The sequence below is a fragment of the Mauremys reevesii genome, linkage group 2 (genome assembly GCF_016161935.1).
Source record: "Mauremys reevesii isolate NIE-2019 linkage group 2, ASM1616193v1, whole genome shotgun sequence".
NCBI lineage: Eukaryota > Metazoa > Chordata > Testudines > Geoemydidae > Mauremys > Mauremys reevesii.
In genome coordinates this window covers 4,160,201-4,172,383 of record NC_052624.1, presented here as the reverse complement: position 1 = coordinate 4,172,383, position 12,183 = coordinate 4,160,201, and the positions used below count along the sequence as shown (strand labels likewise).

The 12,183-nt window shown below is 58.3% G+C and overlaps 2 protein-coding genes across 20 annotated transcripts in view; both read right to left on the bottom strand.

The window, feature by feature from the left end:
* LOC120397620 (SREBF chaperone) overlaps window positions 1-12,183 on the bottom strand; it is a 135,651-nt gene that overhangs the window by 1,512 nt on the left and 121,956 nt on the right. For all 6 annotated transcript variants that reach the window (XM_039523791.1, XM_039523788.1, XM_039523786.1 and 3 more), the window contains 6 exons: window positions 7,113-7,683; window positions 6,088-6,173; window positions 5,673-5,755; window positions 4,249-4,415; window positions 1,542-1,622; window positions 448-654 (listed from right to left, as the gene is read on the bottom strand). In XM_039523791.1, coding sequence (XP_039379725.1) covers window positions 448-654; window positions 1,542-1,622; window positions 4,249-4,415; window positions 5,673-5,755; window positions 6,088-6,173; window positions 7,113-7,683 — 1,195 coding nt within the window. The remainder of the gene's footprint in view (window positions 1-447; window positions 655-1,541; window positions 1,623-4,248; window positions 4,416-5,672; window positions 5,756-6,087; window positions 6,174-7,112; window positions 7,684-12,183) is intronic.
* On the bottom strand, window positions 2,366-4,231 carry LOC120397621 (multiple epidermal growth factor-like domains protein 6). Of its 14 annotated transcripts, none has more exons than XM_039523795.1 (3): window positions 3,418-4,231; window positions 2,974-3,343; window positions 2,366-2,936 (listed from the first exon to the last, which is right to left on the bottom strand). In XM_039523795.1, the coding sequence occupies exons 1-3, from the start codon at window positions 4,021-4,023 to the stop codon at window positions 2,749-2,751; spliced, it is 1,164 nt and encodes a 387-aa protein (XP_039379729.1). In that variant the 5' UTR covers window positions 4,024-4,231; the 3' UTR covers window positions 2,366-2,748. The 14 variants fall into 14 exon arrangements, with proteins under 14 accessions (XP_039379729.1, XP_039379732.1, XP_039379731.1 ...); XM_039523798.1 differs by having other exon boundaries at window positions 3,048-3,343; XM_039523797.1 differs by having other exon boundaries at window positions 2,974-3,417; window positions 3,566-4,231.

Here is a 12,183-nt window from a genome sequence, read left to right as displayed (position 1 = left end):
GCAGGCAGGGACTGAGCCCCGGGGCCATGGCTACAGGACAGGCCCAGCCACCCCCATCAGTGCATCCCCTGCGCCAGAGCAGCCACCCCCAGGGCTGTGTCCCCACGTGCCCGTGGCCTCTCGGCTGCCCCTGCCGGACACACAGCAGAGACCGCGGGGCAGTGGGGGGGCTGAGAGCCTGGCCTGAGACCCGGGCTCACCTTTCTGCTCTGTCCCTTGGTCCAGCTCCACGAGGTTGAGTCCAGTCTGTTCATCCTAGTCTGCTCTCAGCTCCCCTCTGCCCGAGGGGGGAACCGCCCTGCCCCCCAGGGGGGAGGGGGGGCTCCGACATTACAGTAACGGGGGTTCAGAGCAGGAGTGCCCCCCAGCAGACACACGCCCCACAATGCTCCCCACGGATCAGGGGCGTCGGCACCTCCCAGCCCCCCGGCTGGGCCCTGCACCTGCCTGCTGGATGGAATAGAGTTTGATCCCGGAGCTTCGGTCCCAGATGCTGATCACGTCGTCCAAGCCACTGCTGATCACGCAGGAGGTAGTGCAGGTCAGCGAGGTGACGTCCCCGCGGTGGGCGTACATGTGACTGACCCTGCTTCCTGTCAGCACGTCCCAAAGGCAGATGGCGCCATCCTGGCCCCCGCTCGCTAGCCCCATCGCCTGCAAGGCCACGGGCCAAGAGTCTGAGCAGTGACCCCTGGGGCGGCCCTCCCCGGCGTCCGTCCCCTGGCACTGCAGGGGGCGCTGCAGCACGGCTCACTCAGTCCTACCCGGGACAATGGGGTTCCCATCCAGGTGCCTCCCAGTGCTCAGAGCAACACCCTCCCCTAAGTTTTAAAGAGCCATGGTCTCTGTGGCTAGGCCTGTAAGCGGCAAGGCTGGCGTCTGGCACATTCCCCTTACTGCCTATGGGTCAGAGAGGAGGACCAGGCAGCAGAGTGGGGCAGAGGGGCCCAGTTTGTTACTGTGGGGTTGCCAAGCCAGGTTTGCAGCAAGTCACTGTGCCAGGCCTCCACCACCCAGCTCCTGCCCAGATGGGCTGCAGAGGGCCTGGCGCGGTGCCCAGCCGGTGCCCACCCCCACACCCGGCAGCCCAGGGGGTGCTCCCAGGGAGATGAGCCCAGCTAAAGGCCAGCTCCCGTCGGGGCAGGACTTCCCACAGGGGGGACAAAAGGCAGCACTGGGCCAAGCTCCTCTGCCGATGTCAGTGCCGCTGCTTTCGTTAGCGTCACACCAGGGATTCGGTCCCTCGTCTAGGACCCCCTCAGAGCTGTGCCCCCAGCACACCTGCCAGCCTGGGCACTCGGGGCCAAGCCAGCTCCCAACAGGTAGAGGATACAACCCAGAAAGTGCCACCTGTAGGAACAGGGATCCCTGGCCTGAAGCAAGCAGTGCTCTGGCTGGGAGGGTGAGCACGACCCTCCTCTCCTAGCGCACCGGCTGGCTGCCTGCCATAACGTAGCACTGAGGGGAGGCCCCGAACCCCGCCCATGCCCTGAGCTCTCCAGCTTGGCAGACAGCACTGCTCTCCCCGTTCAGGGCCGTACCTGGTCTATGTACACAGCTGTGATTGCTCCTGAGTGACCCTGCAGTGTAAACAAGCAGCAGGAATCTTCCAGCCGATACACCTGCAGGGGAGAGAGAACCCAGCCTGAGGCAGCGAGCTACGAACCGCCCACCCCGCTAGAGCAGCAGGGCTCTCGTCCTTAACCCCCTTGGGTCTGACTTACTCCCTTAGGGACAGAGAAGATCTTATTGCCCTTATATAAATCGATGGTACGCCCACATCTCGAATACTGCGTCCAGATGTGGTGGTCTCATCTCAAAAAAGATAGACTGGCACTAGAAAAGGTTCAGAGAAGGGCAACTAAAATGATTAGGGGTAACGGGTCCCACATGAGGAGAGATTAAAGAGGCTAGGACTTTTCAGCTTGGAAAAGAGGAGACTAAGGGGGGATATGATAGAGGTCTATAAAATCATGAGTGATGTGGAGAAAGTGGATAAGGAAAAGTTATTTACTTGTTCCCACAATACAAGAACTAGGGGCCACCAAATGAAATTAATAGGCAGCTGGTTTAAATCAAATAAAAGGAAGTTCTTCTTCACGCAGCGCACAGTCAACTTGTGGAACTCCTTGCCTGAGGAGGTTGTGAAGGCCAGGACTATACCAGCGTTTAAAAGAGAACTGGATAAATTCATGGAGGTTAAGTCCATTAATGGCTATTAGCCAGGCTGGGTAAGGAATGGTGTCCCTAGCCTCTGTTTGTCAGAGAGTGGAGATGGATGGCAGGAGAGAGATCACTTGATCGTTACCTGTTAGGTTCACTCCCTCTGGGGCACCTGGCATTGGCCCCGGTCAGCAGACAGGGCACTGGGCTGGATGGACCTTAGGTCTGACCCAGTCTGGCCGTTCTTATGTTCTTGGTGCACTAGTGTCTAGCAGAGGGCCCTCCAGAGCCCAGGGCCCGGCAGTGATGTCATCCCCGCATCCCCCCCTCGCCCTCAGTGACCCCCAAGGGCAGAGTGTTCTCTGCTGGCCACAGGGGAGGCCAGAGGCAGTGCCGCGGCTGGCAGCTCTCATGGCCGAGGCCACATTTCTAGACAGATGCAGCAGGAGCCATGACCCAGGGGGTCAGCAAGGAGCTCTGGCCTGCAAATCCTCCCGGACCAGGGCCACATGCAAAGGGGCAACACCAGCATCGGCCCGCAGAATCTGGAGGGTAGTGGATTGACCTCATTCTACCAAGCCAACCTCATCCGTGCCCTGCCCGCACACGGACACACCCCGTACACCTGTACTCCGCTCCGCACACGGACACACCCCGTACACCTGTACTCCGCTCCGCACACGGACACACCCCGTACACCTGTACTCCGCTCCGCACACGGACACACCCCGTACACCTGTACTCCGCTCCGCACACGGACACACCCCGTACACCTGTACTCTGCTCTGCACACGGACACACCCCGTACACCTGTACTCCGTGTGTGGAGCGGACACACCCCATACACCTGTACTCTGCTCTGCACACGGACACACCCCGTACACCTGTACTCCGCTCCGCACACGGACACACCCCGTACACCTGTACTCTGCTCCGCACACGGACACACCCCATACACCTGTACTCTGCTCTGCACACGGACACACCCCGTACACCTGTACTCCGCTCCGCACACGGACACACCCCGTACACCTGTACTCTGCTCTGCACACGGACACACCCCGTACACCTGTACTCTGCTCTGCACACGGACACACCCCGTACACCTGTACTCTGCTCTGCACACGGACACACCCCGTACACCTGTACTCCGTGTGTGGAGCGGACACACCCCATACACCTGTACTCCGCTCTGCACACGGACACACCCCGTACACCTGTACTCCGTGTGTGGAGCGGACACACCCCATACACCTGTACTCCCCTCTGCACACGGACACACCCTGTGCACGTGTACTCCGCTCCGCACACGGACACACCCCGTACACCTGTACTCCGCTCCGCACACGGACACACCCCGTACACCTGTACTCCGCTCCGCACACGGACACACCCCATACACCTGTACTCCGCTCCACACAGAGACACACCCTGTGCACGTGTACTCTGCTCCACACACAGACACACCCCGTACACCTGTACTCCGTGTATGGAGTGGACACACCCCATACACCTGTACTCCGCTCCGCACACAGACACACCCCGTATGCCTGTACTCCGCTCCACACACAGACACGCCCCGCACATGTGTACTCTGCTCCACACACAGACATGCCTCATACACGTGTACTCCGCTCCACATACAGACATGCCCTGTACACCTTTACTCCCCCCCGCACACATACATGCCCCATACACCTCTCCGCACATGAACACAACCCTTACACAAACACTTCCCTCTGCACAGAAACACCCCATACATGTGTACGCTGCTTCGCACACGGACATGCCCCAACCACATGTACTCCGCTCTGCACAGAAACGCTCCGAACATGTGTACACCCCTCTGCTCACGGACATGCCCCATACACACGTACTCTGCTCTGCACACAGACACACCCAGTACACGTGTACGCCGCTCTGCACACGGACACGCCCCCACGTGTACTCCTCTCCACCCACGCGTGCCTACCAACCCCTCAGCCCCATGACAGACGCTCATGTGCCCTGTAGTAGCAGCCTGCTCATACCCTCCCCGCCGGCCCATGGCCCTACTGGGAAGACTCGTGGCAGGGGAGCACTTACTTTCAGAGTGTGGTCCTGGCTGCCTGTCACCAGCCGCCCAGCCGCAGCTTTCAGTGCCGTGATTGGCTTCTGATGGGCACAGGGCACCGTGTGGGTCAGCTGGCACATGATGAGGTCATTGCTGCTGCACACGGGGGAGGATGGGATGCTGCTCCTGCTAGGGGTTCCTGGGGAGCACACACACAGCGGGGGCGGTGGGCACTGCAGCCTTCCACACATGGGCCAGCACGCCCAAGAGTGGCCGCGGAGGGGGGGGTTCCCCAGTTTTGGAGGCCCAACCTGAGACGCCTAGGGTCTGCTTTTCAGCACAGCTGGGCACCCATTGATCCACCTGAGGCCATGGGAAGCTGCAGTGCTCAGCACCTCGGAAAGGTTGGCCCGGAGATCTCCAGGTGGGCCCCCAAATCGGTGGCCACTTCTGAGTAAATCTGCTGCTGGAGACCAGTGCCCTGGGATTACCCAGCAGGCAGGTCCAGCGCAGGCAGCACCACCAGCTTCTCTGCCCCTGCGGGAAGGAAAGGCCGTGCCCACGGCCTGTTCAGATCTTCACCGCTCTGCATGGACTGTGCTACAGTTCAGAGTCCATCCACCCGCCCACAGCTCCCCTCCCCACCAGCCCACTCCCAAGGGGAGGGAACCATCGTGCACTGGAAGGGGCTGGGCTGGCTCATCATCCCAGAGCAGTGGCACCTCCAGGCTCCGGCTGAGATCAGGGCCCTTGAACAAACTCCCAGGCTTGGTCAGACCCTGGCCTAGGGTGACCAGACGTCCCGATAAAATCGGGACTGTCCCGATATTGAGCAGTTTGTCCCGCGTCCTGAGCAAAGCATGGTCCTGACCACACCATTTGTCCCGAGATTTTGTTTCAGGCGCGGCGGCTCGTTTTTATTTATTTGTTTTGGGTTTTTTCCTGCTTAGGCGGCGGTGAGAGGCAGGCGGAGCGCCTTTTCAATCGTTACACTCACCCGGCACGTCCGTGTCTTCAGCGGGCGGGTCCTTCAGTCGCTGACGGTCTTCGGGGGCATTTCGGCGGCGGGTACTTCTTGCTTTGGCGGCAAGATTTATTACCCGCCGCCGAAATGCCGCCGAAGACCCGGACGTGGTGCGTATAGCAATTGAAAAGGCGCTCCTCCTGCGGCAGTCCCGATATTTTGAAGTTATCATCTGGTCACCCTACCCTGGCCCAAAAAGCTCACAGTCTAACTGCACCGGACAGACAAAGGGTTGGAAGGGAAACAGGCACAGCTGGGAACAGAACTCAGGTCTCCCGAGTCCCGCTCCAGTGCTCTGTCTGTTGGATCAATGCCACAGACCCAGATCCTCAGAGATACTGAGGTATCTCAGTGCCATCGAAACCAATGGGAGTTTGGCACCTGAACTGTTTTACAGATCTGGGCCATTTTCCCTCTCCGACGCCCACTTACCTCGGAACTGCAGGTGGTTGTAGGATGAGTGGGTTTCTAAAGAGAAGAAATCCAAGGAGCCGTTCAGCCTGGCAGCCACAATCCTGGGAGAGAGAAAGAGACAAAGCTGAGGAGAGGCCTCTTCTCCGTCCTCACAGGAGCTGGGGTAGCAGCCCTGGATGCTGGACGACTCCAGCTGCAGAATAAGGACAACATGCAGATTTCCCTGGCTCCTGGTGCCCATGTGACCCGGCCACCACCTGGAGAGGGACAGCGGGAGGGGCAGTCTCCATGCCCCAGTCTGCCAGCAAGGAGACAGCCCTGTGCACCACAACTGGGAGCTGCCTGCATCACCTCCCCTGGACCCAGACAGCTGGGCTCCTGCCTTCACGGCCTCCTCCCTGGGGAAGGGCGCGGCAGAGGCGCCGTCCATTACCTGTTGTTCAGGAAGACGAGTGCTGTGATTCCGGACTGACTCTCCTCGTTACTGCACCGTAAGGTCCCCTCGATGGCATCCCACACCTGGAAGAGAGGCGGAGTCACAGGGAGCCGCGGGAGGAGTCCCTGCCTCGCAGAGCGGCTGGCCAGGGGAATTCAAACGGTTTGGAATTTAAAATGATTGTAACAATAATGCTGGCTGCGGCCAGGCCCCCTGAGAGCTGGGATCCCTCAACCCACCTCAGTCCTGCCCTGCAGCAGCCCCCGCCCCACTGCTGTTCCTGTTCGCAGTTGAGACGGATTTGCACCAGATTTTGAAGCGGCCTAGAGACGAGGTTTAGAAGCGAGTTCAGGGCATGGCTATGCTACGCAGACTATACACGCACAACTACAGAGCCGCAGCCATGCCGCCGTCACCCTGTAGCGTAGTCCCAGCCACGCCAATGAAGGAGTTCTTCCGTCGCTGCGGGAACGCCACCTCCCGGAGCACCGGCAGCTGCATGGATGGACGCGTTCTGGTGACCGAGCCGCAGCTCCATGGGGGCCAGGGAAGCGCAGCTCTGTCAGTCCACAGTGGGGATTTTTCACACCCTGAGCGATGTAGCTTTTCAACCTAACTTTTAAGGGGAGCCCCGGCCGCAGTCAGTCCTTCCCGGCTCCAGCGTGGCAGAGCAGGACGGGAAATGGAAACTCATGGAATGAGCTGTCTAGTGTGCCTGTCACCAGCCCTGCCCTGTTGCCCTGGGCTGCCAGGGTGTGTCCGAGGCCCTAGGCAGGTGACAGCAGTCCCTCCAGGAGCTCCGCAGCATGGGGGGCAGGAGGCGTGTGCAGGTGGCGTACCTGGCTGCAGATCTGTTAGCACTGGCTCTGCAGGAGTTCTAGAAACACCCTAGGACAGCTGCCTTGTGCCCTCACTCACTCCCAGGGGCGCCACCGAGGGCCCGGTGCTCCGGGACCACGGATGGGTGAGTGTGCAGTGCAGCCTGCTATGACTTCCTCGGTGCCTAGGAGCCCGCTACTTACCTCCAGCTTCCCGTTGCTCCGGCCAGCCACAATGAGGTTGCCCCGCAGGTCCAGGCTCCAGACAGAGCTTTCCAAATCACCGGCCCAGGCAGAGACAGGGGAGGACTTTTCAAAGCCGACCAAAGGCTCGTCCCCTAGGCTCTTCCTGCGGGCGCTGCACCCTCCTTCCCCAGTCCCGCAGCTCAGGGGCCTGGTGCTGCCCATCCTAGCGCAGGAAACCGCCTGCCCGTGTGGGGCCGGGAAGCCGACGAAGTTCATGCAGTTCGAAGCGCTCTGCTCCTCGTAGACCTTCTCTACCAGTCTGCCGAAGTTGTAGCCAGTGTCCTTGTGCCGGCCGCAGACTGCGCGGTGCCTGGGCTCTGGCTCCACCACCTTGGCCTGCTCCGAGAAGTTGGTGTCGATGAGAGAGGTGAGGTCCGGCTGGTTGCAGAACAGAGGGGGCTGCGGGGGGCTCAGCATCCTCTTGAGCGGGTGGCCGTTGTCGAAGGGATCTTCCAGCCCGTTCTTGGGATCTGGGCTGTGATCCCAGCTCTCCTGGTAATCAAAGATGCCGCTGCTGTCTCTGCGCAACCTGAAATGCAGCAGCTGCAGGTTAGCGCTCCCTTCCATACAGGCTGGGAGGGGGTGAGGGACTGGCTGGGAACAACAGGCAACAGGTGAACTGTGACTCTATGGAGGGGTGAAAATCACCCCTTTCCTAACAGCTGGGGCAGCGGGGTGTCCTACCACAAACCATGAGTTAATTTCTTCCAGCATGCGTTTACGTGAGCAGCGATCGTGTAAGGACAGGGGAGTGTTTACATGAGTTAATCAGCACCGATGTGTAAATAAGGTGTGTATTTCCACAGGTCAGTGAACACTGATCTGTAAGGACAGGAGTGTGCTTGCACGGGTTAGTGAGCAGTGACTGGGTAAGGACAGGAGTGTGCTTGCACGGGTTAGTGAGCAGTGACTGGGTAAGGACAGGGCGTGCTTGCACGGGTTAGTGAGCAGTGACTGGGTAAGGACAGGAGTGTGCTTGCACGGGTTAGTGAGCAGTGACTGTGTAAGGACAGGGCGTGCTTGCATGGGTTAGCAGCAGTGACTGTGTAAAGACATGGGTGTTTGCACAGGATAGTGCGCAGTGACTGTGTAATGTCAGGGATATGCTTCACAGGTTAGCGAGCAGTGACTGTATAAGGACGGGGCGTGTTTGCACAGGTTAGCGAGCAGCGACTGTATAAGGACAGGGGCGTGTTTGCATGGGTTAGCGAGCAGCGACTGTATAAGGACAGGGGTGTGTTTGCACGGGTTAGCGAGCAGCGACTGTATAAGGACAGGGGCCTGTTTGCACGGGTTAGCGAGCAGCGATTGTATAAGGGCAGGGGCGTGTTTGCATGGGTTAGCGAGCAGCGACTGTATAAGGACAGGGGTGTGTTTGCACGGGTTAGCGAGCAGCGACTGTATAAGGACAGGGGCCTGTTTGCACGGGTTAGCGAGCAGCGATTGTATAAGGGCAGGGGCGTGTTTGCACGGGTTAGCGAGCAGCGACTGTATAAGGACAGGGGCCTGTTTGCACGGGTTAGCGAGCAGCGATTGTATAAGGACAGGGGCCTGTTTGCACGGGTTAGCGAGCAGCGACTGTATAAGGACAGGGGCCTGTTTGCACGGGTTAGCGAGCAGCGACTGTATAAGGATGGGGTGTGTTTACAGGGGTTAGCGAGCAGCGACTGTATAAGGGCAGGGGTGTGTTTGCATGGGTTAGCGAGCAGCGACTGTATAAGGACAGGGGCCTGTTTGCACAGGTTAGCGAGCAGCGACTGTATAAGGACAGGGGCCTGTTTGCACGGGTTAGCGAGCAGCGATTGTATAAGGACGGGGCGTGTTTGCACGGGTTAGCGAGCAGCGACTGTGTAAGGACAGGGGTGTGTTTGCACGGGTTAGCGAGCAGCGATTGTATAAGGACAGGGGCGTGTTTACACGGGTTAGCGAGCAGCGATTGTATAAGGACAGGGGTGTGTTTACACGGGTTAGCGAGCAGCGATTGTATAAGGACAGGGGCGTGTTTACACGGGTTAGCGAGCAGCGATTGTATAAGGACAGGGGCGTGTTTGCACGGGTTAGCGAGCAGCGACTGTATAAGGACAGGGGCGTGTTTGCACGGATTAGCGAGCAGCGATTGTATAAGGACAGGGGCGTGTTTACACGGGTTAGCGAGCAGCGATTGTATAAGGACAGGGGTGTGTTTGCACGGGTTAGCGAGCAGCGATTGTATAAGGACAGGGGTGTGTTTGCACGGGTTAGCGAGCAGCGATTGTATAAGGACAGGGGTGTGTTTACACGGGTTAGCGAGCAGCGATTGTATAAGGACAGGGGCATGTTTACACGGGTTAGCGAGCAGCGATTGTATAAGGACAGGGGCGTGTTTACACGGGTTAGCGAGCAGCGATTGTATAAGGACAGGGGCGTGTTTACACGGGTTAGCGAGCAGCGATTGTATAAGGACAGGCGTGTTTGCAGGTTAGCGAGCAGCGACTGTATAAGGACGGGCGTGTTTACACGAGTTAGCGAGCAGCGATTGTATAAGGACAGGGGCGTGTTTGCAGGTTAGCGAGCAGCGACTGTATAAGGACGGGCGTGTTTACACAAGTTAGCGAGCAGCGATTGTATAAGGACAGGCGTGTTTGCAGGTTAGCGAGCAGCGACTGTATAAGGACGGGGCGTGTTTGCACGAGTTAGCGAGCAGCGATTGTATAAGGACAGGGGCGTGTTTACACGGGTTAGCGAGCAGCGATTGTATAAGGACAGGGGCGTGTTTACGGGTTAGCGAGCAGCGATTGTATATGACAGGGGCGTGTTTGCGGGTTAGCGAGCAGCGACTGTATAAGGACGGGGCGTGTTTACACGAGTTAGCGAGCAGCGATTGTATAAGGACAGGGGCGTGTTTGCACAGGTTAGCGAGCAGCGACTGTATAAGGACGGGGCGTGTTTACACAAGTTAGCGAGCAGCGATTGTATAAGGACAGGGGCGTGTTTGCACGGGTTAGCGAGCAGCGACTGTATAAGGACGGGCGTGTTTGCGGGTTAGCGAGCAGCGATTGTATAAGGACAGGAGTGTTTGCGGGTTAGCGAGCAGCGACTGTATAAGGACGGGCGTGTTTGCGAGTTAGCGAGCAGCGACTGTATAAGGGCGGGCGTGTTTGCACGGTTAGCGAGCAGCGATTGTATAAGGACAGGGGCGTGTTTGCGGGTTAGCGAGCAGCGATTGTATAAGGACAGGGGCGTGTTTGCACGGGTTAGCGAGCAGCGACTGTATAAGGACAGGGGAGTGTTTGCAGGGGTTAGCGAGCAGCGATTGTATAAGGACTGGGGCTTGTTTGCACGGGTTCGCGAGCAGCGACTGTATATGGACGGGGCGTGTTTGCACGCGTTAGCGAGCAGCGACTGTATAAGGACGGGGCGTGTTTGCACGGGTTAGCGAGCAGCGATTGTATAAGGACAGGGGCGTGTTTGCACGGGTTAGCGAGCAGCGACTGTATAAGGACAGGGGCCTGTTTGCACGGGTTAGCGAGCAGCGACTGTATAAGGATGGGGTGTGTTTACACGGGTTAGCGAGCAGCGACTGTATAAGGGCAGGGGTGTGTTTGCACGGGTTAGCGAGCAGCGACTGTATAAGAAGAGGGGCGTGTTTGCACAGGTTACTGAGCAGTGACTGTGTAAGGACAGGGCGTGCTTGCAGGGGTTAGCGAGCAGCGATTGTATAAGGACGGGGCGTGTTTGCACGGGTTAGCGAGCAGCGACTGTGTAAGGACAGGGGTGTGTTTGCACGGGTTAGCGAGCAGCGATTGTATAAGGACAGGGGCGTGTTTACACGGGTTAGCGAGCAGCGATTGTATAAGGACAGGGGTGTGTTTACACGGGTTAGCGAGCAGCGATTGTATAAGGACAGGGGCGTGTTTGCACGGGTTAGCGAGCAGCGACTGTATAAGGACAGGGGCGTGTTTGCACGGATTAGCGAGCAGCGATTGTATAAGGACAGGGGCGTATTTACACGGGTTAGCGAGCAGCGATTGTATAAGGACAGGGGTGTGTTTGCAGGTTAGCGAGCAGCGATTGTATAAGGACAGGGGCGTGTTTGCGGGTTAGCGAGCAGCGATTGTATAAGGACAGGGGTGTGTTTACACGGGTTAGCGAGCAGCGATTGTATAAGGACAGGGGCGTGTTTACACGGGTTAGCGAGCAGCGATTGTATAAGGACAGGGGCGTGTTTACACGGGTTAGCGAGCAGCGATTGTATAAGGACAGGGGCGTGTTTGCACGGGTTAGCGAGCAGCGACTGTATAAGGACGGGGCGTGTTTACACGAGTTAGCGAGCAGCGATTGTATAAGGACAGGGGCGTGTTTGCACGGGTTAGCGAGCAGCGACTGTATAAGGACGGGGCGTGTTTACACAAGTTAGCGAGCAGCGATTGTATAAGGACAGGGGCGTGTTTGCACGGGTTAGCGAGCAGCGACTGTATAAGGACGGGGCGTGTTTGCACGAGTTAGCGAGCAGCGATTGTATAAGGACAGGGGCGTGTTTACACGGGTTAGCGAGCAGCGATTGTATAAGGACAGGGGCGTGTTTACACGGGTTAGCGAGCAGCGATTGTATAAGGACAGGGGCGTGTTTGCACGGGTTAGCGAGCAGCGACTGTATAAGGACGGGGCGTGTTTACACGAGTTAGCGAGCAGCGATTGTATAAGGACAGGGGCGTGTTTGCACGGGTTAGCGAGCAGCGACTGTATAAGGACGGGGCGTGTTTACACAAGTTAGCGAGCAGCGATTGTATAAGGACAGGGGCGTGTTTGCACGGGTTAGCGAGCAGCGACTGTATAAGGACGGGGCGTGTTTGCACGGGTTAGCGAGCAGCGATTGTATAAGGACAGGGGAGTGTTTGCACGGGTTAGCGAGCAGCGACTGTATAAGGACGGGGCGTGTTTGCACGAGTTAGCGAGCAGCGACTGTATAAGGACGGGGCGTGTTTGCACGGGTTAGCGAGCAGCGATTGTATAAGGACAGGGGCGTGTTTGCACGGGTTAGCGAGCAGCG

Excerpts from the sequence above, each read along its gene's own strand:
- LOC120397621 (XM_039523793.1), bottom strand. The coding sequence starts at position 4,023 with ATGTCCGTGAGCAGAGGGGTGTACACATGTTCGGAGCGTTTCTGTGCA. Across the intron at positions 2,937-2,973 it reads GCTCCACACACGGAGTACAG|GTGTACGGGGTGTGTCCGTG; the intron begins GTGTACGGGGTG and ends AGCAGAGTACAG.